General features: G+C 37.5%; 3 protein-coding genes and 1 pseudogene across 3 annotated transcripts; all 4 read left to right on the top strand.

Annotated features, from left to right (window-relative positions):
- The first annotated feature begins 2,243 nt into the window (after nt 1–2,243).
- On the top strand, nt 2,244–6,524 carry LOC126589925 (dol-P-Man:Man(6)GlcNAc(2)-PP-Dol alpha-1,2-mannosyltransferase-like). Its single transcript, XM_050255373.1, has 11 exons — nt 2,244–2,623; nt 3,291–3,378; nt 3,495–3,654; nt 3,732–3,949; nt 4,135–4,430; nt 4,958–5,072; nt 5,160–5,298; nt 5,551–5,747; nt 5,831–5,920; nt 5,998–6,295; nt 6,379–6,524. The coding sequence occupies exons 1-10, from the start codon at nt 2,337–2,339 to the stop codon at nt 6,127–6,129; spliced, it is 1,722 nt and encodes a 573-aa protein (XP_050111330.1). The 5' UTR covers nt 2,244–2,336; the 3' UTR covers nt 6,130–6,295; nt 6,379–6,524.
- Nucleotides 6,525–6,754: 230 nt separating this feature from the next.
- On the top strand, nt 6,755–8,877 carry LOC126589926 (AAA-ATPase At3g50940-like). Its single transcript, XM_050255374.1, has 2 exons — nt 6,755–8,118; nt 8,336–8,877. Exons 1-2 carry the CDS (start codon nt 7,150–7,152, stop codon nt 8,759–8,761), a joined length of 1,395 nt encoding a protein of 464 aa, XP_050111331.1. The 5' UTR covers nt 6,755–7,149; the 3' UTR covers nt 8,762–8,877.
- Nucleotides 8,878–9,585: 708 nt separating this feature from the next.
- LOC126589932 (probable protein phosphatase 2C 55) lies at nt 9,586–10,561 on the top strand. Its single transcript, XM_050255378.1, has one exon. It carries the CDS (start codon nt 9,665–9,667, stop codon nt 10,559–10,561), a length of 897 nt encoding a protein of 298 aa, XP_050111335.1. The 5' UTR covers nt 9,586–9,664.
- Nucleotides 10,562–11,074: 513 nt separating this feature from the next.
- On the top strand, nt 11,075–12,633 carry LOC126589929 (AAA-ATPase At3g50940-like; annotated as a pseudogene).
- Nucleotides 12,634–21,253: the final 8,620 nt, after the last annotated feature.

Genomic DNA, 21,253 nt, shown 5'->3' with positions numbered 1-21,253 from the left:
ACATAAGCGAACAATAACGGATTGGTGGTTTTTATTTATTTATTTATTTTTACAACTTTCCCTAAAAAGCATGTTTCTCGACGACTATAATTTTCTTGCATAGTAGATGCGATTACTACGATTGGACATTCAATTGGATACCTAATTTTAGGATCGTACAACTTTGGTTGCAGCTCGAAGTGCTTTTATATTTGATTGTACAAGTTTGGGACCCTTGGGTTGTGTAAGGTCATCTCCAACAGATCCGTCTAGAGGGTCAAATGATTAAAAATAACTTGAAATGACATGAAAACCGTCTCCAACCGAGAGTCAAGCAAATGGCTTGTGGATCCCACCAGGCCAAAAAAAGGAGAAAATGGCCAACTGGTTGGCCCAACCTAGCCAGCTAGCCGGTCCGGGGTTGGTCAAAAATTTTGAATCCAATGGTAGTTGACGTCAGTTACCATTGGATTTGAATTTTTTTTTCCCGGCCAAATTTAATTTTTTTTTTTAGAAATTCCCCCTTTTATCCTATAAATACCTAAGTCATTCCTACATCATTTCTCACATAATTTTCACCATTCCATACTATCTCATTTCATTCTATTTCAAATTTTCACATTCTATTTTCTTACCTCTTCCAATAATATTTCCATCAATTTTTTCAATAATTTTCAAATGGCCAGATCTGTAATAAAAGGTAGGGCTTAGACCCGAAAAGAAAATGAAGCTCTTTGCAGGGCTTATAGATGGGTCTCGGAATATAGTGTAAGGGAGACTTCTCAAACAAGTGAAGGTGTTTGGACTCGTGTGTCCAAAAAATACTATGAGTTCTACGAAGGCACCACTCCACTGAATACTCAAAACCACGAGAATTGTTCTTCAAGATGGAATAAACATCTTTATCCAAGTTTGAATAAATGGCATCAAGCACTGTTAGCGGCCGCAAGTAGATATGAAAACGGCGCCGATTACTACGACGAAGTAAGTGTTTTCACAATTTATTAAATTAATTTCCTTTAATTTTTGTAATTTCATAAATTAATTTCCTTTAAATATTAATTATATTACATTTAATTTCATAGATTAATTTCCTTTAATTTTTGTAATTATATTTTCTAGGTACGCCAAGCGGAGGAATTGTATATGGAGGGCAACTTGAAACCTTTTAAGCATCACCGTCGTTGGGAAATTTGTAAATAGTGGGTGTTATTTGAAGATCCACCTCAACATAGAGTAGGTCCTACACTGATGTTCGAAACTGCATCCTTAGTTGTAGATGGGGATGAAGATGGATCTCCTACCATTCAAGAAATAAGGGTAGAAAATCCGTCTTCTCGGGTGAAGGTTCCATACCTAGGGCTATGGGACGAAACAAGGCCCGAAAATTGAAGGAAAAGGGCAAAGCAAAGGATGATATCGCCTTTCAACAGGAAATGGCGGCCTCTTTGCGATTCATGGCAGAGCAAAATGCCATTGCCGCGGAAGAAATGAACCGTAGGCATGAAGAACGGGCCAAACAAATACAAGAAGAGATGAATGATAGGAATGTGCAAAGGAACCTTTTATATTATACTCCAATGAGTAAGCCCTATTTTAATAGGAATAAGAGGGAAATTATGGCCTGACGGCAGTTGTTTACCTCCGACTATACTCCTACAATGGCAGATGATGAAGATGATGATTATAGACTTTAAATTTAAGTTGTTGTAGTTTTTAAATTTAATTTGTAGTTTCAAAATTTAAGTTGTAGTTTTTAAATTTAAATAATAAATTATGTTTGGCCCTTTGGCCCTCAGTTGGAGATGATTTTTTGTTACATGGCTGTGTTTGGCCTATGGCCCTCTGGCCCCTTAGTTGGATATTATAAGAAATATGACCCTACACTGTTCATTAAAATATTAACTTTTTGGAGGGCTACAAGGCTAAAACGAGTCGTCTGGCCCTCATTCGGTTGGAGATGGCCTAAGAGGATTGAATTTGTAATATAAATAAACAAAACCTCTAAAATGAATGACCAAAAATAAGATTAATGGTTTAGAAGCGTTTAGTATCTCATATTTTGAAGTATCGTAAAATTTCCTCAATATTCTTTTTAGGATAATGTTAGTGAGATTAAATTTGAAAATCAAATGATATGTCACCAATAAAAATTAAGTACATTAATCAACATTTAATAATCCAATAATTCCCCACCACATCAAACTTTAATACAAGTGGTGGACTGGTGGAAGTTTTAAATTTAATCACCAAAGTTTCTTAATCTTAACTTTGCAAGAAAGCAAAGAATTATTTTCCTCTACACACACACCCATTTCACTGAGTAACCCCGAAAAGCTACAGCAGCAGAGTTCACCATGTCTCTCTCCACGAGGCTGAGACGCCCTCAACAGTCCGATGATCCTTCATCATCATCATCGCCGCCGCCGTCGTCATCTTACTCGAAAGTCGACAAGCAAGGGAAATCGGACGGCGGCGCTGCCGACAAAGGGTTTGGGTGGTTCTTTCCGCTGGTGGCTTTGGGAATGCTGAGGTACATGAGCGCCACATCAAACATCATACACGACTGCGACGAGGTCTTCAACTATTGGGAGCCTCTCCATTTCCTTCTCTACAAATCTGGTTTCCAAACTTGGGAATACAGGTACCCTTTTCAATTCTCTTTCTTTTTCCTCCCTGAAAAATTGAAACTTGTTCTGTTTTTAGGTGTTTTGTTTCTGGGTTTTGATTGTTTGTTATTTTCTGGGTTGTTTTTATTTTGCTTGGTATGAAATTATTTGTCTTTTTGGTTATTTGAAGTTTGTTTGATATTAAAGATGTTAATATAATGCTATTTTTTGTTATAATTTGTAGAGAACTATTAAGCTCTGGATTCAATTTATTGGGGAATTTGGTTGTCCTCGAAAAGCTTACTGCTTACTAACGTACAAGATTTTGTAGAGCATTGCAGCTCATGAACTAATTGCAGTCTTCATATGAACCGATGTGATTTACTTCGTTACGGTAGTTTTATAACTAGTAAGTGAATCTTCAGCGTAATGGCTTTTGGTTTATCGAGTTTGATTTTTACAAACTGACGTTAGAATGGAGCTAATGGTGTGGATATATGTGTTTAGATTAGCATTTTGTAGTTGGAGTTAAATGCTTACCATTGGTAGCATGATATCTTTTTTACTCAGTTATTGTATCCTTTGCTGTGTGCTCTTAAAATATTGTCTGGATCATGGCCATTGTAAATGCGATAATGACTGCTTTCGTTTTCTATTTTAGAAATCCTACGTATGAATTTTATTGTTATACGCCTTTTGCAGTTCACAGTTTGCACTTCGGTCCTATTTGTACATTCTTTTCCATGAATTGGTGGGTCAACCTGCTTCCTGGTTGTTTGCTGAGGAAAAAGTACGATTGGTTTTTTCCCCTTGCCTTTTTTGAACTTTCTGTTTTATTTTAGCAGAAATTTATTTCTTGCCTTTAGTGTTATGGAGTTGTGCTGAACCAGTTCTTTGTGCTTACAGGTGAGAGTATTCTATGCTGTTAGAATCTTTCTTGCTTTCCTTTCTGTTATCACTGACACTGTTCTGGTAGTTGCTCTTTCAAGAAAGTATGGAAAACGTCTTGCTTCTTACACACTTGCAATGCTATGCTTAACCAGCGGTTGTTTTTTCGCTAGCACAAGTGAGTTGGCCTTAGCTCTCTTGCTTTTCCGGAGCTAATTATTCCATAAATGATTGTTGATGACATTACTTTTCCAGGTTTCTTGCCAAGCTCGTTCTCTATGTATGCCATGTCTCTTTCATCCGGCTTATTTCTACTTGATAAATACGCCATGTCAGTTACAGTCGCAGCTGTAGGCGTAATCCTTGGCTGGCCATTCTCAATCTTAGCTTTCTTACCAGTCACATTCTACTCTCTAGCTAGAAGATTCAAACAAGCTTTTCTTGCCGGGGCAGCTATCTCTGTTGCTCTTCTTGTAAGTCATTATTGGTATTTTGTGGGTGGATGTACAAAGTATAGCCTGGACCTGCGTAATTGGCACAAATAGAGTTATATATTTCACTTCTTCTCAAAAAAAAAAAGAGTTATATATTTCACTTTAAGTTATTTCTTTCATATTTTTTTATGATGCTTATGCTTATACATTGGAGGTCTTTTCAGGTCTCGTCGGTTCTTATTGATCATTACTACTACAGCAGATGGACATCCTCTGTGTTAAATCTGTTGATCTATAATGTTGCAGGAGGCGGTGAGAGCCATTTGTATGGAACTGAGGGGCCGCTATATTATCTAAGGAACGGATTTAACAATTTTAACTTTTGTTTTGTACTTGCATTGCTGTTTTTGGCAATGGTGCCGATTGCAAGGAAAAAGTATGCCCCCAACTTGCTGATTGTTGTCTCACCACTTTATATTTGGTTGGCATTCATGTCTTTGCAGCCACACAAAGAAGAAAGGTTCGAATAATGTTACCTTTTATGATATCAGGAAACTTGTTACATACTGTTCTATTATTGATTGAATTTGAGTATGTTCCTGCTAGTCGTATTTGCTTATCTCCGACGAAATCTACCACTTCCTAAATTTGCTCACTTGTGCATTTGCAATAAAAAAATTGAAATGCTGTTGATAGCTCGGTGCCTTGATATTTCCTTTATACTTTCTCCTCTATCCTACTTAAACAAAATCTGAGGTTCTTCTGATTATTAATATTTCCATATTTCTCACCATAATCATACACAACACTAACCTTGCGTTGTCCTTCAACAAATTTTTTTTTGGGGTTATTTTTTTCCCCATAGTCATCAATGTCCAGTTTGTGTATTTCTGAGTGGCCAAGGGTCCGTTTGTAGTCTCGGATAGGAATGTTTTGATATTTAGTGAGTCACTTTGGTATTTGGTGATGTCACAGAATTCTTAAGATTGTTAGTTAACTGCACTTTAGATGCAATTGATAATTAGATATTTCCATTTATCATTGCAGGTTCCTTTATCCAATATATCCTCTAATTTGTGTTGCTGCTTCGGCTGTCATTGAGAGCTTTCCTGATGTTTTCCGATCCGATTATGATTCCCAAGGAAATTCTCCGACGGTTATGGTGAGCTTATCCTATTTTTCATAAATTTCTGTTAAATTATCTTTCTGAACCTCGTATGGTCACACTATTGTTTATTTGTACACACAGACAGCAAAGATTCTTAGACCGGTGGTTCTTAGCCTTATATTATGTGCCTCCCATGCTCGTACGTTTTCAGTGATCAATGGTTATTCTGCCCCTATAGAGGTTTACAAGCTTTTAGAGGATCATGACGATGTAGGAACAGGTGAGACCAGTATCTTGCTGTTATGTTCTGTTTACTGATACGAACCTTCTACAACTGTGTAGCTTAATAATGATTAAGTAGCCAGCTTTTTCTTTTAGTGTTCATACACTTCCATTTTTTTTCACACGTGTTTTTCTTGTTGAGGTCTCAAATTGCATAAGGAGCTTATTGGGTTCTCTAGTTGATATTCTGGTCTGCAATTTTAGGAATCCATGTCTTTCTGAAAATTCTGGGCTTCCTTCTGAATTTCAGGTTCTGTTCTCTGCGTTGGAAGTGAATGGCACCGTTTCCCATCGTCGTTTTTTGTTCCTGATTATGTGGGAGAGGTTCGTTGGATTGATGATGGGTTCCGAGGACTTCTTCCCTTCCCCTTCAATTCTACCTTGGGTGGAACTGCAGCAGCGCCACCATATCTTAACAACAAGAACAAAGCGTCCGACTTGCAATATGTAATCAATTACCATTCTCTAAACTAGTTTACATAAAACTGAAAATTGCGTTCATTGTAAATGACCAATCAATTTTGTTACAGCTCCGGGATCTTGATCAATGTACATTCCTTGTCGAGCTGCAGCTTAGTCGGCCTTTCCCTTCTCGGGGAAGTGACTTATCAACTTGGGAGGTAAAATTGAGTCTGCATTTACACACAGTTTCCTAAATGAATTGCTATGTGCTGAATTAGTTTTCTTCTAAATTCAGGTGATTGGAGCGTTGCCTTACTTAGACAGAGAGCTCTCGCCTGCCAAGTACCGGTCCTTTTTCATCCCGTATCTGTGGCAGCACAAGAATATTTTTGGCATGTACAAGCTGCTTAGAAGGGTCCCGAAATGAAAGGAGATGGTTTAGTGGATCACACCTTGGTTCTGAGTGACAGTGTTAGATTCTGAACCAGCATGACTTCTCTAAAGTGCTAACCCGCCTTCTCTTCGGAGGGAAAAAGAAGGAAAAGTAAAAGGAAGAAACCCCTTTTTTGACGTTGTTTTAACCGTTTTGGTCGGTGTGACTTTTGACGTAGTTTTAAGTTCTAACTGTTTTGGTAGGTAGGTGTGACTTTTGACGTAGTTTTAACTGTTTTGGTAGGTGTGACTTCCTCAAAGTTCTTACAGAAAAATGAGTAGTTGAGTTCAATGGTGTCTTGGATTGCCTGTATTTCTAACCGTTTGATGTCCCTAAGCACCAAACTGAGAATTTGTAATTGATGGAAGAGTACACTACTCTCTTTTTTTTTGCCCCATTTGGTATTTCTTTTTTTCATAAAAGAAATCGCTTCATTTTAAAGTTAAGCAATTATAAATTTTGGTAAAAATAAAATATCGTGTTTATTTCTAAAGTAATGCCTTTCAGTAGCTTTTAAAAGTAGTTAGTAAGTCGCTTTTAAAGCCTTTATTTTATATAAAGTAGTTGAACATTTAATGAATGTTTTTAATTCTAAAGCACTGTTTTTTTTTTTTTTTTTATAAAATAAAATTAAAAAAAAAGAGCATATTAATCCCAGACAGTCCCTCCTATCGGCTTCTCTTGCACGCCAAAGAGGAAATATCTTTCACCCGCTGAGTACGATACGTTAGGCGGGAGTGCTATGCAAGTTTCAACTTGGAAACTTAGGTGAATGTAAGAAATTTCTTCATGATCCTTTCTCAAGAGTCAAGGTCAAAAGTCGACGAAAAGACCCACCTCTAATGGAAAGTCTTTGTAATAACTTTCTCCCTCGACCTCTATATATTCATGTTACATTTTCATTAGTTTTCACCACCTTCACAAGTTTTCAGAATACCCAAATCGTACCTCAAAGTCGTATTTCATATCCTTCTCCATATTTCTCAATATACACAAACACCTTGTCCTTACAAGATGTCTGAGACAAAGGCTCTTTTGCCTGCAATAGCCACTTTTGCAGCTTCAGCAATGCTTCTTAGAAGCATTGCCAACGATTTCATCCCCAAAGAATTTCGAAACTTCTTCTTCTCCGGCCTCCACAGCATTTCCCGCTGTTTCTCTTCCCACATTACCATTGTCATAGAGGAGTTCCAAGGGATGTCCTTGAATGAAGTTTTTGACGCTGTTGAAGCCTATTTGGGGACGATAGAGACCGCTTCTCTTCAAAGAATCAAAGTGAGCAAGGTTACACAGGAGAAGAAGCTAGCAGTCGCAGTGGATCGAGGGGAAGAGATAGTTGATGTTTTTGAAGACCGTGTTCAAGTAATGTGGAAATATGTTTGTACAAAGGTTGAATCTTCGCGTGCTTGTAATCCCGGCGATCTTAATGCATCCCTAAGATCAGAAACAAGATCCTACGAGCTAACATTCCACAAGAAACACAAAGAGACGGTGTTGAATTCTTACCTGCCATACATATTAGAGAGATCAAAGGCGATCAAAGGAGAACGAAGGGTAGTAAAACTCTGCACGAACTCCCAGTATGACTGTTACGGGACACAAGAGGTCACTCTAAATCACCCCATGACCTTCGATATCCTTGCAATGGATACGGAGCTTAAGAAAGCTTTGTTGGATGATTTGAACAACTTCAAAAACGGCAAGGAATTTTACAGGAGGATAGGAAAAGCTTGGAAACGTGGATACTTGTTGTATGGCCCTCCTGGCACAGGCAAGTCCAGCTTGATTGCAGCCATTGCTAACCACCTTAACTATGACATCTACGAGTTGGAGCTAACCGATGCTGGTTCCAATTCTGATGTAAAGAGAAGGTTGCTAGCCATGCCTGACAAATCTATTCTTGTAATCGAAGACATTGATTGCACAATCAAGCTGCAAAATCGGGAATCTGAGGATGAATCGTGGAATACCAACAGAAATCAGGTCAGTTTTATAGTCACTTATAGTTTTAATAAATCATACAAGTCAAATGCTTTGTTTCGTTACAAGTTGTAGATCAGGTTGATTTTTTCCCGAAGGGTTGTCCGGACTCAATAGGATGACAACAAAAATCTGTGTCCGTTAACATATAAGTCCGGCAAGAAAACATTTCCGCTTGTAGAAATATCCGTGATCTTATTACTAACTATTTCATCAACAGGTGACACTCTCCGGACTCCTCAACCTCATTGATGGTCTTTGGTCATGTTGTACTGATGAACGCATTATAATTTTCACAACAAATCATAAAGACAAACTAGATCCTGCTCTAGTGAGACCTGGCCGAATGGACATGCACATTCACATGTCGTATTGCACCATTTCTGCATTCAAGCAGCTGGCATTCAATTACCATGGAGTTCGCAATGACCAACTCTTCGAGCAGATCGAAGGACTTATATTGGAGGTTGAAGTCACCCCTGCAGAAGTTGCAGGAGAACTAATGAGGAGCAGAGATGCTCAAATTTCGCTCCAACGCCTCATCGATTTCTTGCTGGAGAAGAAAACTCAACAAGATCACAAGGCTAAAACTAATGAGACCGGTATGAAAGAAGAGCACAACATGGAAGCGGAGCAGACTAGTTGAATTTAATGTAACCGTTGTTTGAAGGGCAAGAGACCTTAGTTTAGTTTTAAAAAAAATTCCATGTACCCATCGAAGTCTTACAATTTCACTAATAAATACTATATATATTCATTCTATGATATGGTCCAATCAACATATGACACATGTTTCTAATATTTTTAAAGTTCAAGAAAAATGAAACATATGTATTATTTTTTTAAACAATAAAACCATGTTAATATCATTAGATTAAATTGAAAAGTGAGTATACGGAGTACTCACTAATGAATACCTAAGTATTATTTATGTTATACACAGCAGAAGATCATTGGTCATTTATTTGACACGTGTCAATTACTTATACACTTTTGTTAAATTCTATTGTTATGAAAAAAATTATCCAAAAAACTTATTATGAAAAAGATATCCCCAAAATAAATGAGTATCAGACAAACATGGAAATTTGGCAAAGTTTTGAGGGTTCGGAATGTTATGCGAGCGGCTAGAATTTCCGTTAGCGTTAAAGACACGTGTTAAATGAATAAATAGGAGACATGAAAGGTACATACACCATTTTAGGGACACCAAAACGGTGGCCAACATTCTATATATCCCATTCCCGGTAGGAAAAAGAAACCCTTCCCAGTTCGAAAAGGAAAATATGAAATTACCAGTTACGAAAACTTATAAATACAAACTTGTTATCAATTCAGTACCTCCATATTTTCCACTGTTAATTTCTTCTCTCTCTGTTTCTCTCTGTCTCGATCTCTCCACTAATTTTCTAAGATGCTGATTGCTAAGAAGCCCGGTAGGGTTGAAGACCCCCGCTTCGTCTTCCCGGAGAAGCAAACTATCGGCGTGGCGGACGGTGTCGGTTGGGCCAAGACAGACGTCGACGCCGGTGACTATGCAGGGGAACAGATGATGCTGACGGAAGCTACTTTGAGTTTATTCATGTTGAAGTACGTAAACCACAATGGTATCATCAACCACAACAATAGCTATGGTCAAGAAACAAAGAGAAACCTGCACGAGATGGTTTGTGGGTCGGTGTATCTTGCCAAAGATAACAAGTTAGGCGAAGACGCTCACTTCATCTGCCCGGAGAAGCTGACTATCGGCGTGGCAGATGGCGTTGGCGGTTGGGCTAACAAAGGCATCGACGCGGGTGAGTACGCGAGGGAACTCATGAACAATGCCTTTATCGCCGTCCATAATCCGAATAACATCAACGAACAGAAAAGAAAAAGAAAGGCCGCGGATATGATCGGAGCCGTTGATCCAAGAAAAGTGTTGCAGGAGGCTTATGCAAAGACCAAGGAGAAAGGCTCGTCGACCGCTTGCATCCTCAGCCTTAACAAAGAGAGCGGAGTCTTGCATGCTGTGAACGTTGGGGACAGTGGGTTCTTGCTATTTAGGAACAACAAGGTTGTGTACCAATCTCCAACTCAGCAACGCAGGTTCAACTGTCCCTATCAGTTGGGGAACAGCATCAGCAGCGACCGCCCTGACTGCGCTTGGGAGGAGTGGATTCAGACAGTCCCCGGAGACATGCTAGTGCTTGGGACTGATGGCTTGCTGGACAACATGTTTCCAAGTGAGATTGAGAAGGTTCTTGTACAAGGTGGTGGTGGTGGTGATCTTGATCTTGATTGTGGCACGTTGGCTTCGAGCATCGCCAATCTGGCTCTCTATAACTCGTTCGATAAGTACAACCCTAGCCCTTTTTCCGAAAATGCTAGAAAGGCTGGATTCGAGCACAAAGGAGGCAAGATCGACGATATTACTGTTATTGTTGCTCAAGTTGTGGCTTTGTAGTAGACTAGCTAGCATTAGCTAATAGTATTCATATGTAATTAAACCTAGTTCCACGTATGAAAGAAAATTTGGTTCTTCTATTAATCAAGATATATGATTTTCTTTGTTTTCTTTATACAAGCCAAGATGTGTTATGTTCTTGTGTGTTTGGAATTGGTGGCTTTACTTCTATTTTATTGAAATTAATTTTTTTTTATTCGAAGTATTTAGCATTAGTAATAATAAGCATTTTAGTATGGGAATAATTTGGTCAATTTTATAGTTATATACAAGTCAAGTGCTTTGTTTTGGTACAAGCTACAAAGCAAAGCATTTGTTTTACACTAATTTACGGTAAGAGAAAATTTAAATCCAAAATGCAGTAGATTGTAGAAGAAAATCCTAACCACCAGAACAATTCATCACACTTCATGAAAACTTAGAGAACGTAGTTTAGGAATGCTTCTTTTCTTCTGTCCAGGAAACAACCTAAGAGAGAAAATTAGGAAACCACTTTTCATTAAACCTAACTAAATGCCTGAACCGAAGGCTTTTTTGCCTGCAATAGCCACTCTTGCTGCTTCAGCATGCTTCTTCAAAGTATTCCCAACAACTTCATCCCCGACGAACTTGGGAACTATTTCTTTTCAGGCCTCCATAACATTTTGCAATGTTTCTCTTCTCAACTCACCGTTGTCATAGATGAATTTCAAGGACTATTTGGGTAAGGCTAGCCGACATTCACCTCTCCCAGACCCTGCGTAAAGCGGGAGCCTTGTGCACTGGGTACGACCTTTATTTGGGTGCTCTAACAACCCCGTCTGTTAGAAGAATCAAAGTGAGCAAGAATACCAAGAGAAGAAACTAGCAGTGACAGTGGATAGAGGTTAAGAGATAGCTGATGTATATGAAAATCTTCAAGTGAAATGGAAGTTGATTTGTGTACAGGTTAAATTGCCATTAGTTAGACATTGGAGTTACCTTAATGCATCGTTACCACAAGAAGCAAGATCCTATGAGCTAACTTTTCATAAGAAACATAAAGGGAAGGTGTTGAAGTTGTACCTGCCCAACATTTCAGAGAGATGAAGGGGCATTAAGAAAGAACAAAAGGCAGTGAAGTTCCACAGAGTTGAAAAACCGGAGATGGAACCCGGATGCTATCAAAGCTTGACCACCCAATTACCTTCGAGCTTCCTAGCAATGGATGCAGGGCTTAACAAAGCTTTGTTGGATGATTTAAATAACTTTATAAATGGAAAGGAGTTTTAGAGAAGGGTCGGCAAAGCTTGGAAGCGCGGATACTTGTAATGTGTCCCTCCCGGCACAGGCAAGTCAAGCTTGATTGCAGCCATGGGTAATCACCTTAACTATGAGATCTACGAGTTGGAGCCAACAAATATTAATTCCAATTCTGACTTGTGTAAGTTGTTTTCCATACCTTACTAATCTATAATCATCTTCGAAGATATTGATAGCACAATCACGCTGCGAAATGGGGAATCGAGGGATGAATCATGGAGGAACAACAATAAAACTCAGGTCAGTTTACACTTTTCATTTAGAACACGAATCTAACTTGAGCTCTAGATGAATAGATAACTTAAATTATCCCTTTAAGAAATTAATGCTTATAAATATATGTGTTATCTTATTATTTCATCGACAGGTGACACTCTCTGGGCTCCTCCACTTCCTTGACGGTTTTGGTCATGCTGTGGTGAAGAACGCCTACTGGTCTTCACAACGAATCACAAAGAAAGGCTAGATCCTGCTCTACTGAGACCTGGCCGCATGGACATGCACATCACATGTCATATTGCACCACTTCAGCATTCAAGCGGCTGGCATTCAATTACCATGGGATTGCCATCACAGACTCTTTGAACAGATTGAAGGGCTTATACGGGAGGTTGAAATCACACGAGCAGACGTTGCAGGACAGCTAATGAAGAGCAAGAATTCTCACATTTCGCTCCAAGGCCTCTTCAATTTCCTTCTCGAAAAAAAAAAGAATTCAACATAAAGGAGGAGGAAAGTTAATGTAATGTTTGAAGGGCAACATGTAGAAACTCATAACTCTGTAGAAGAAAAGTCAGAAGGTAGAGAGGGAGAGAGAATTGTAGAGAGATAAGCTGTTGAATAGAATGATCTCATTACTTACAATAGAATGTGTACATCATATATAAATAGATACAATTAGTTATGTCACCAACTAATTTAACAAACTCTAACCATCATAGCTTAACAGCTAAGTAATGCTGTAATCAGGTAGGTCATTAGTTGGTGGTCCTATTGTATCCTTAACACACCCCCTCAAGCTAAAGTTAGGAGATCTAACTGAAAGCTTAGAAGTCAACTTTGTAAACCGATTAGATGGCAAAGATTTAGTGAAAATGTCTGCAAGTTGAAGAAGAGAAGCAACATGATGCACACTGACTTTGCCACAAAGAACCTTTTCTCCAATATAGTGATAGTCGATTTCAACATGTTTAGTCTTGACATGGAAAACAGGATTGAAGGCCAATGCAATTGCACTTTTATTATCACAGAAGATTGCAGGAGTTTTGAGAATGAGAAAGGAAATATCCTGTAAGATTTTACAAATCCGACTAAGTTATACAACTGTATTGGCTAGAGACCTGTACTCGGCCTCAATTGAAGATCTTGCAACTGTGCATTGTTTCTTTGCACTCCAGGATATGAGGTTTGGACCAAGAAAGACATAGTAGCCACTAGTTGATCTTCTGTCAACTGGACAACTTGCCCAATCTGCATCAGACCATGCAGTGAGGCATTGAGGACCTTTAGTAAACCATAGGCCTGAATCAATAGTGCCCTTCAAATATTGGAGGATCTTTTTGATTGCTTGCAAGTGAATGGTCCAAGGAGAATGCATGTACTGACATACTTGACTCACAGCAAATGCCAAATCAGGTCATGTCCAGGTGAGATACTGTGAAGTCTTAACAGTTAATCTATAAAATGTAGGATCTGAGAGAAGAGTACCCGAGTGATCCAATTTTGCAGAACCAACAGGAGTGGAGCAAGACTTCACACCAAGCATATTAGTTTTCTTTAACAAATCAACAACATATTTTGACTGGTTTAGAAACAACCTTTTAGCAAACTTGTGAACTTCAATACCCAAAAAGTAGTGAATGTCACCCAAGTCCTTCACAGGGAAATAGTTTGTAACTGAGCAATAATAGATTGACATAATGAGCTAGAGCTGCCAGTGATGATGATATCATCAACATATACTAAGATGAAGATGATGGTAGAATCCTTTTTGATAAACAAACTGGGGTCAGAGTAGGAAGAGGAAAATCCCAATGACAGAATGACCTTGTAAAATGCTTCAGACCAGGCTCTAGGTGCCTGTTTTAAACTATAGAGTGACCGGTTGAGCTTGTATACATGATGGGGTTTGGTTTGATCAATAAAGCTAAGGGCTGGTTCATGTAAACATCCTCATTTAAAGTACCATGCAAGAAATCATTACTTACATCAAGCTGATGCACAAACCAATCATAGGAAACAACAATGGATAACAGAATTCAAATAGTTGTAGACTTAGCAACAGTATTGAAAGTCTCAAAGAAATCAAGCCCATCTTGTTGATGAAACCATTTTGCCACTAGACAAGCCTTATATCGTTCTATTAAGCCATTTGGTTTATGTTTGACCTTAAACACCCATTTGCAACCTACCATATTTAAACCAGGATAAGAAGGAACCAAATCCCAAGTTCCAGTGGATTGCAAAGCTTGAAACACCTTCTTCATAGCTACCAGTCAGTGTGGATTCTTTGAAGCTTGCAGAAAAGTTGTAGGTTTTGGAGGAAGACAAGCAAGTGAATTAACAGGAGGTGGAAGAGAATGTTTGGTCAGTGAATACCTTTGGCTTGTGAATACCAGCTTTAGCTCTTGTAATCATTGGGTGAGAATTAGTGGGCATAAGTGCAGGTGCCAAAGAGATAAGAGGTTGTGGAGTGCTTGAAGTAGTAAATGTGGATGAGGGAAAACTAGTAGATGTTGTAGAGACCTAATTATGTGATGAACAACCTTAACTGACTGATTGGGAATTAGTTGTTGCAGAAGGAACTGGAAGAGTCAGAGTAATGAGAGAGGAACTTGTAGATGGTGCAACTGGAGAGGAGTTAGAGACTAAGAACATACCATTCTTAAAAGGAAACAGATGTTCATCAAAAGTTACATGCCTTGATACATAAACTTTGTTAATCACAGGGTCAAAACATCTGTAACCACTATGATTGAGACTATACCCAAGAAAAACACACAGCTTGCTCTTGGCATCAAGTTTATGAGATGAATAGGGTTGCAACCAGGGATAACAAGCATAGCCAAAAGCTTTAGGAGTATGATACCTTGGAATTGCTTTGAAAAGTCTTTCCCAAGGATTAACATAAAAGGGTTTAGGATGCAACTTATTGATAAGATAGATAACAGTTTGAAAAGCCTCTACCTAAAATTTTATTGCCAAGCCACTCTAAGAAAGAAGAGTCCTACCCATTTCAACCACATGCCTATGTTTCCTCTTTGCACACCCATTTTGTTCAGGTGTATGAGGACAACTTAATTGATGGGTAATGCCTTGTTCATTAAGAAAACTCTGAAAGTTCTTGCTTAAGAACTCACCCCTTGAATCTGACCTTAGGCATTGTATCTTACAGTAAAAAATTGTTTGAACTTTGAGAACAAAAGTCTTGAAAACTGAGTAAACATCAGATTTATAAACCATAGGATATAACCAGCTGTATTTAGTATAGTCATCTACCAAGATGAGGTAATATTTGTAACCTGTACATGAAGTAATGGGAGAAGGGCCCCAAACATTAGTGTGTAGTAAATGAAAGAGCCTAGTGGAAGTACAAGGCAAAGTAGAAAATGGTAACCTATAGGCCTTCCCCAATTTACAATCAGTACAAATAAACCCTATATTGACAGAACCAATAATAGGTAGCTGGTTTTTATTGATAGCAGTATGTAATACTACATTCGATGGATGACCCAGTCTTTTATGCTAGATATGAACATCAGCTTTAGTGATCAACAATGCCTAACGAGAGAGTGCGATTCCAGAGGTACCATTGGATGCATCCCAGTAGAAAGGATATAAACCACCTTCACATGGGCCTTGGAAGAACATCCTCCTAGTTCTTAGGTCCTTTATATAGAATCCAAATGGATCAAAGGTCAGAGAAGCCCAATTATCATAGACAAACTTGTAAACTGATAACAGGTTATATGATGCTTTTGGAACTAACAACACATCATTGAGTTTAAAGGTAGCATTTGTAGTACAAATTAAAGCAGATCCAGTATGAGAAATACACACATACCTTTACCATTACCAACAAAGAGGTGATCACTACCAGTGTAAGGAATGGAAGAATTGAGAGATGTGGGATCAGGTGTCACATGGTGAGAGACGCCACTATCAGTTAACCAATAACTTGGTGGAGGGGAAGTAGCAGCAGTCATGCCAATAAGAGGTCCAATGTGTGATCTTTGAGATTCAAACTAAGAGAGTTTCTTACAATTGAGAGCTTCATGTCCATATTTGAGACATAATTGACATTGAAGAGATCTGCCATAATTGTAAGTATTGGATTTCTGACCAAAGAATATGGATCTTGAACTAGGACTAGGACCAAGGAAACCTCCTGAAGAGTTGTTGTTATTACAATTACCTCCAAAATTCTGATTTTGAGATTATCGATTTCAATTTTAAAAGCATCGATGAGAATTACCTCTATAGTTAGTGGTTCCAGAAGGTCCTTGTTGAGTTGTATAGGCATAAAACAGAAGAATATGCTCTAGTATTGCATTTTTGAAGAGAATCTCCTTACTCAGTAGTAAATTATGTAGTTTATCAGGATTAACAGACTCCAGTCTTGTTTCAATAGAATCTACAAATGATTCATACTTATCATAGAGACCAGAAATGATGTAAGCAACAAGATCAGAGTCAGAGATTGGTTCCCCAGCCGTATCAAGTTTATTAGAAATCTCCTTGAGAGAATTAAGATAATCAGTCAAGGAAAAGTCGCATATCTGAAGAGTTTGAATCTTCGAGTGTAAGCTGTGAATATGAGTGCGAGAAGCACCAGAGAAATGACGCTCTAGAGATTGCTAGAGAGATCGGGAATCATCCATGCCAACCGTCAATGGAAGGAGATCTTCAAAAGGAGTCGAATTAATCCAATTCATCAGAATTTGATCTCGTTCACACCAAGTCTCATACAATGGATTAGGAACTCGAGATCCAGAAGAACAAGTCACAAATGGAGAAGGACACATCTCAATGCCATTAACAAGCCCTAAAAGCTCGAATCGTTTCAGAACAGGACTGAAGAGATTGCGCCAGGTGATGTAATTGTGAAGATTGAGCTTTGTCGCCACCATAATAGTGATGTTCTGAACTGTAATCGAAGAGAGGTATTGAACTGGTGGATTTGTAACCTCATTATGAGAGCCAGAATGAGCAGCCAGAAAAGATGAGTTCGCAGAGTTTGTAGCATTCGCCAGATTTGAGAAAAGATTGAAGAAATTGAGAGAATTAGGGCAGATAAGATCTATTTGGGAGATGAGAAAAGGTGAGAAAGTGTAGGAAAAAGGAAGTAGTGGATTGAAGTCGGTAGACTACGGCGAAGATACCATGTAGAAACTCATAACTACGTAGAAGAAAAGTCAGAAAGTAGAGAGGGAGAGAGAATTGTAGAAAGAGAATTGTAGAGAGAGAAGTTGTTGAATAGAATGATCTCATTACTTACAACAGAATGTGTACATCATATATAAATAGATACAATTAGTTATGTCACCAACTAATCTAACAAACTCTAACCATCACAGCTTAACAGCTAAGTAAAGCTTTAATCAGGTACATCATTAGTTGGTGGTCATAGTGTATCCTTAACAAAGCAAAAGAGATGTATAGAGATCTCATATAGTTTATTATGTTTGAGCGTAAACTTTGCAGTTTGCACCCGTTGAATATTCAAAGACATACCCGACTTCCCTTTCTGTGATTTTCTAATTTCTATTATATTAGATTATATCTTTATTCTAACTTTCCAAAACAAATAGATGTTAATATTTGATATATGTAATTACTTTTAGTTCCAAAATTAACTCCTTGCACCACCAAATTCGTTGTATTTGTCTTAATAGGATCCAGAAAGAGCAAAAGAATTATAAGGGAGAAAAGGCTCTTACTCTACCAATTAAGAAGCGAGAGGCATTATTCTTTTGACATCAGCACCTAGAAAATGAAGTTTCATATCTAAATTCTCATAACCACTGTCAATATGAGCAACGCCGCTGATCTCTGTAGTGCCTTCTGTAGCCAATCCGGCTAATACTAGTGACTTCTGTGGAGCAAAAAACTATTGAGAAAAAAATGGAGGTGACACATGGATTCTAGGGTAAAAAAAAAAAAAACCCTTGAGGCACCCTGATAATTGCTTAAAAGTGCATGTCTAATGCGCTTGATTATACCCATTACATGTTTTTCTCTAGTAATTTATCAAATTTGTGCTTTATCATGTATAACTGGTCAAATAGGTTTTATATCTAATTTGTTTTAATTTTTTACTGATGTTATATTAATGTTCATGTGCAAGACTATGAGAATGTTGCAAGGCAATTAAAGGGTGAGGCACAAGACAATAAATTGTTGATTAACTCTATGTCGGTTACCGAAAAGAAATGAAGAAAGGAGAAGGCAAAGAAGAAGAAAAAAAAGGGCGAACCATTACCATTTCAATATGGCATTAAGGCTTATCAATGACCATTATTCAAAGGGTTATGGGGATTGGCATTAACATATTAATAATGGGTTGATGAATGACCATTATTCAAGAAGAATATGAAGGGAGGTTGGCTGTGGCAGCAGCTTATATAATCTCCATTTGATTGTTTTCCAAAGGGAGCCGGCTTTTTCATAATTTTAGACTTTTCTTTTTCTATTTAGTTTATGGAGAACTAATCTCCCTAGCTAAGGCTAGGGGGGGGGGAAACCTATATTACGATTATGTAGTTTAATTATTTCAATTCTATTTCGGAGTTTTAATGTCAATTTTACATTGTGGATTTTCAACGGAATTTTTTATTTATTCTATTTTCGGATTGATGAATGTTGGTTATGATTCATAGGTTTAATCATGTTTTTCCTATAGTCTTGTTTCACAAACTGTACTATTTATACACAAATGTGATGTTTGAATTGTAGAGTATGGCATGGGGGGTGAGTTGTCAACGAATGGTGATGTATATAGCTTTGGCATTCTTTTGTTGGAGATGTTTACAAGGAAGAGACCCACTGACAACATATTTGGTGATACCTTGAAGCGAGTTACTAAGATTGTAGACGCACCACTTCTTCAAGGAGGCACACACAAGAATCCCAATCAATGCAGTGCGAGAATTCATAAAGTTGAGGTGTGCTTGAGTTCGATATTTAGAATTGAAATTGCTTGTTCTACTGAATCAGAACAGATCGACTAAAGAATATCAATGATGCTGCATCTGAACTTCTTTCCATTAGGAATACTTTTCTTGGATAGAAACTCTTCTTTATGTGCTTTTGTGATAAAGAAATTTCGTGTACTGCCTGTGAAGTCTAGCTTTTTTGTTACCACAGTAGATGTGGAAGTTTGCAATGTAAATAATCACCAATGAGGTTCATTGTGTGAAGAGTGTATTACTACTTCTTGTATTTGGTATTTCTGTGTAACATTCACATCGATTAAAGTCTAGTTCGTGCCACGAAATTGTTGAATATTCATATTGACAGATTCCAAAATTTTGAAAGATTCATAACCTCAAGACCCTCAACATTCAATAAAATCATCTTGGAAGTTGTAAAGATGGTGAGTTGAGTTTCCTATTAGACTTGACCACCATTGGTGTAAGGTGTAATCAAAAATCAAACTGCCATTTCAATTGTTGACAACACTAGATTCTGCAAGGGAATTCCTTATCTCAAGCTGCCCAATTGCAAGTCTAAAGAGCTCCAAGAAAAGAATATTAGCTTATAGCTTGAAATTAATAATCCCCTTAGTATTCGGACTTGCTCTACTTGCAAGTGTCATATGCTAATTTCTAAAAAGCCACTGATCGGTTTTCTTTAGCTAATTTGACTGGTATTGGTAGTTTCGAGTTTGTATACAAAGGGGTTCTTTATACTGACAATAGAGTTTCATAGCCAAATATGAGATAATATCATTTGTTCAAAAAAAATAAAATAAAAGAAGGCTGCAGGAAGCAGCGGAAAGGACGGAAAAAGACAGTGCAGCAACGTTGCGGAAGGAAGAAAGGAAGGAGAAAATCTTGGCATTCTCTTATTTCAGTTTTATCTTCTCAAACTCATGTCTTTCTTTTGGTTTTATTTGAGAATTATGTGTAACTAAATTTTTAGTAGTTAGGGGTTGTTTTGAAGCCCTGAATATGATTGCAAGTTTGTTATGACATTTTATTTGAATTGTTTTTATGAATGGATGAAAATTGGTTCACTACTTGTCTCATTGATGAATTCTTTATGTATTCTCTATGGATGCATACGTAGTAAGCATATTTAGGATTCTAACGCTATGAATATGTGTGTGTCTGCCCTTGTCGAATGAGGACCTACATATGTTCTAGAGTAGAACTTGTTAATTGCGATTAACTTGTGAACCAATTTCTAGGATAAGTAAGACAACGCTAGTACTTACGATGCCTTGTGATGACTCAAACTCTTTTCATTCTTAATGATTTCTATTTGTTAAATCCTTGAACACGCCATTCTAGATTGCATGCTAGGGACTAAGTCAAGTTGAAAACGCCATTCTCTTAACATACTACATAAGAAAGAGTAATAGGTTGAGTTCTAACATTAAGCCAACTTGAGCATCTTCATTCGGAAATAAAAGGAATTTGAATGAAACATAACATGTTTGCACGATTATTTGGTGGATAGCAATTCCCCTAACTCGTTTTCTTAACTTGTGAACTACAATCTATTTTTATTATTTAAAATTTGTTTTTGTCCTGTTTTTGTTCGATTTAATTTAAATAGCAAATCAGCTCCAAAAATCCCAAAAATTTGTGTAAGTGTAGCTCTATGTGTCTAGTGTCATATAAAATTTCGTAGACTTTAGATAAGTGTAAGTCGGTCTAATAATTATTTTTTGGTGGCTGGTCAGTAGAGACAGCAGCCCAGTTTTTGTGACATTTTAAGTAGTTAGATAAAACAATATTCTGCGGGAATGACCCTTATTTTCATATGCTACAATTGACAAATCTTAGTGTTGATAAGGAAAATCAATAGGACATTTGTGTGCTACTTTGTGGTGTGCTTTTAATCCTATCAAATACCACTAGACCGTAATACTAAGTGGCATGAAAGAGTTTCTATTAAACCAGCAAAAATGAAAATTCTTAGCCGTTCATTAATGGATTTGAATTTAGATTTATTACAATTGATAGATATTTATTTTTTGAGCAATCAGTAGGATACTAACAAAATTGTTTTTAGAACAAAGATACGTCACAATAATGTGACTTATAACTGTGTCATTGGCCTTTTAACTTATTGCCCGATCTTAAACGCACTCCAATTAATATCACCCACTAATTGTTAGTATTTAATGAATCTCATCATAAATTGTTACCCAAAATATTAACTATCAAAGCAAATAAACTTGAT

Source organism: Malus sylvestris, chromosome 11 (assembly GCF_916048215.2).
Source record: "Malus sylvestris chromosome 11, drMalSylv7.2, whole genome shotgun sequence".
Lineage (NCBI taxonomy): Eukaryota > Viridiplantae > Streptophyta > Magnoliopsida > Rosales > Rosaceae > Malus > Malus sylvestris.
Note: the sequence above shows the minus strand (reverse complement) of the source record. Positions and strands in the feature narration are given on the sequence as shown.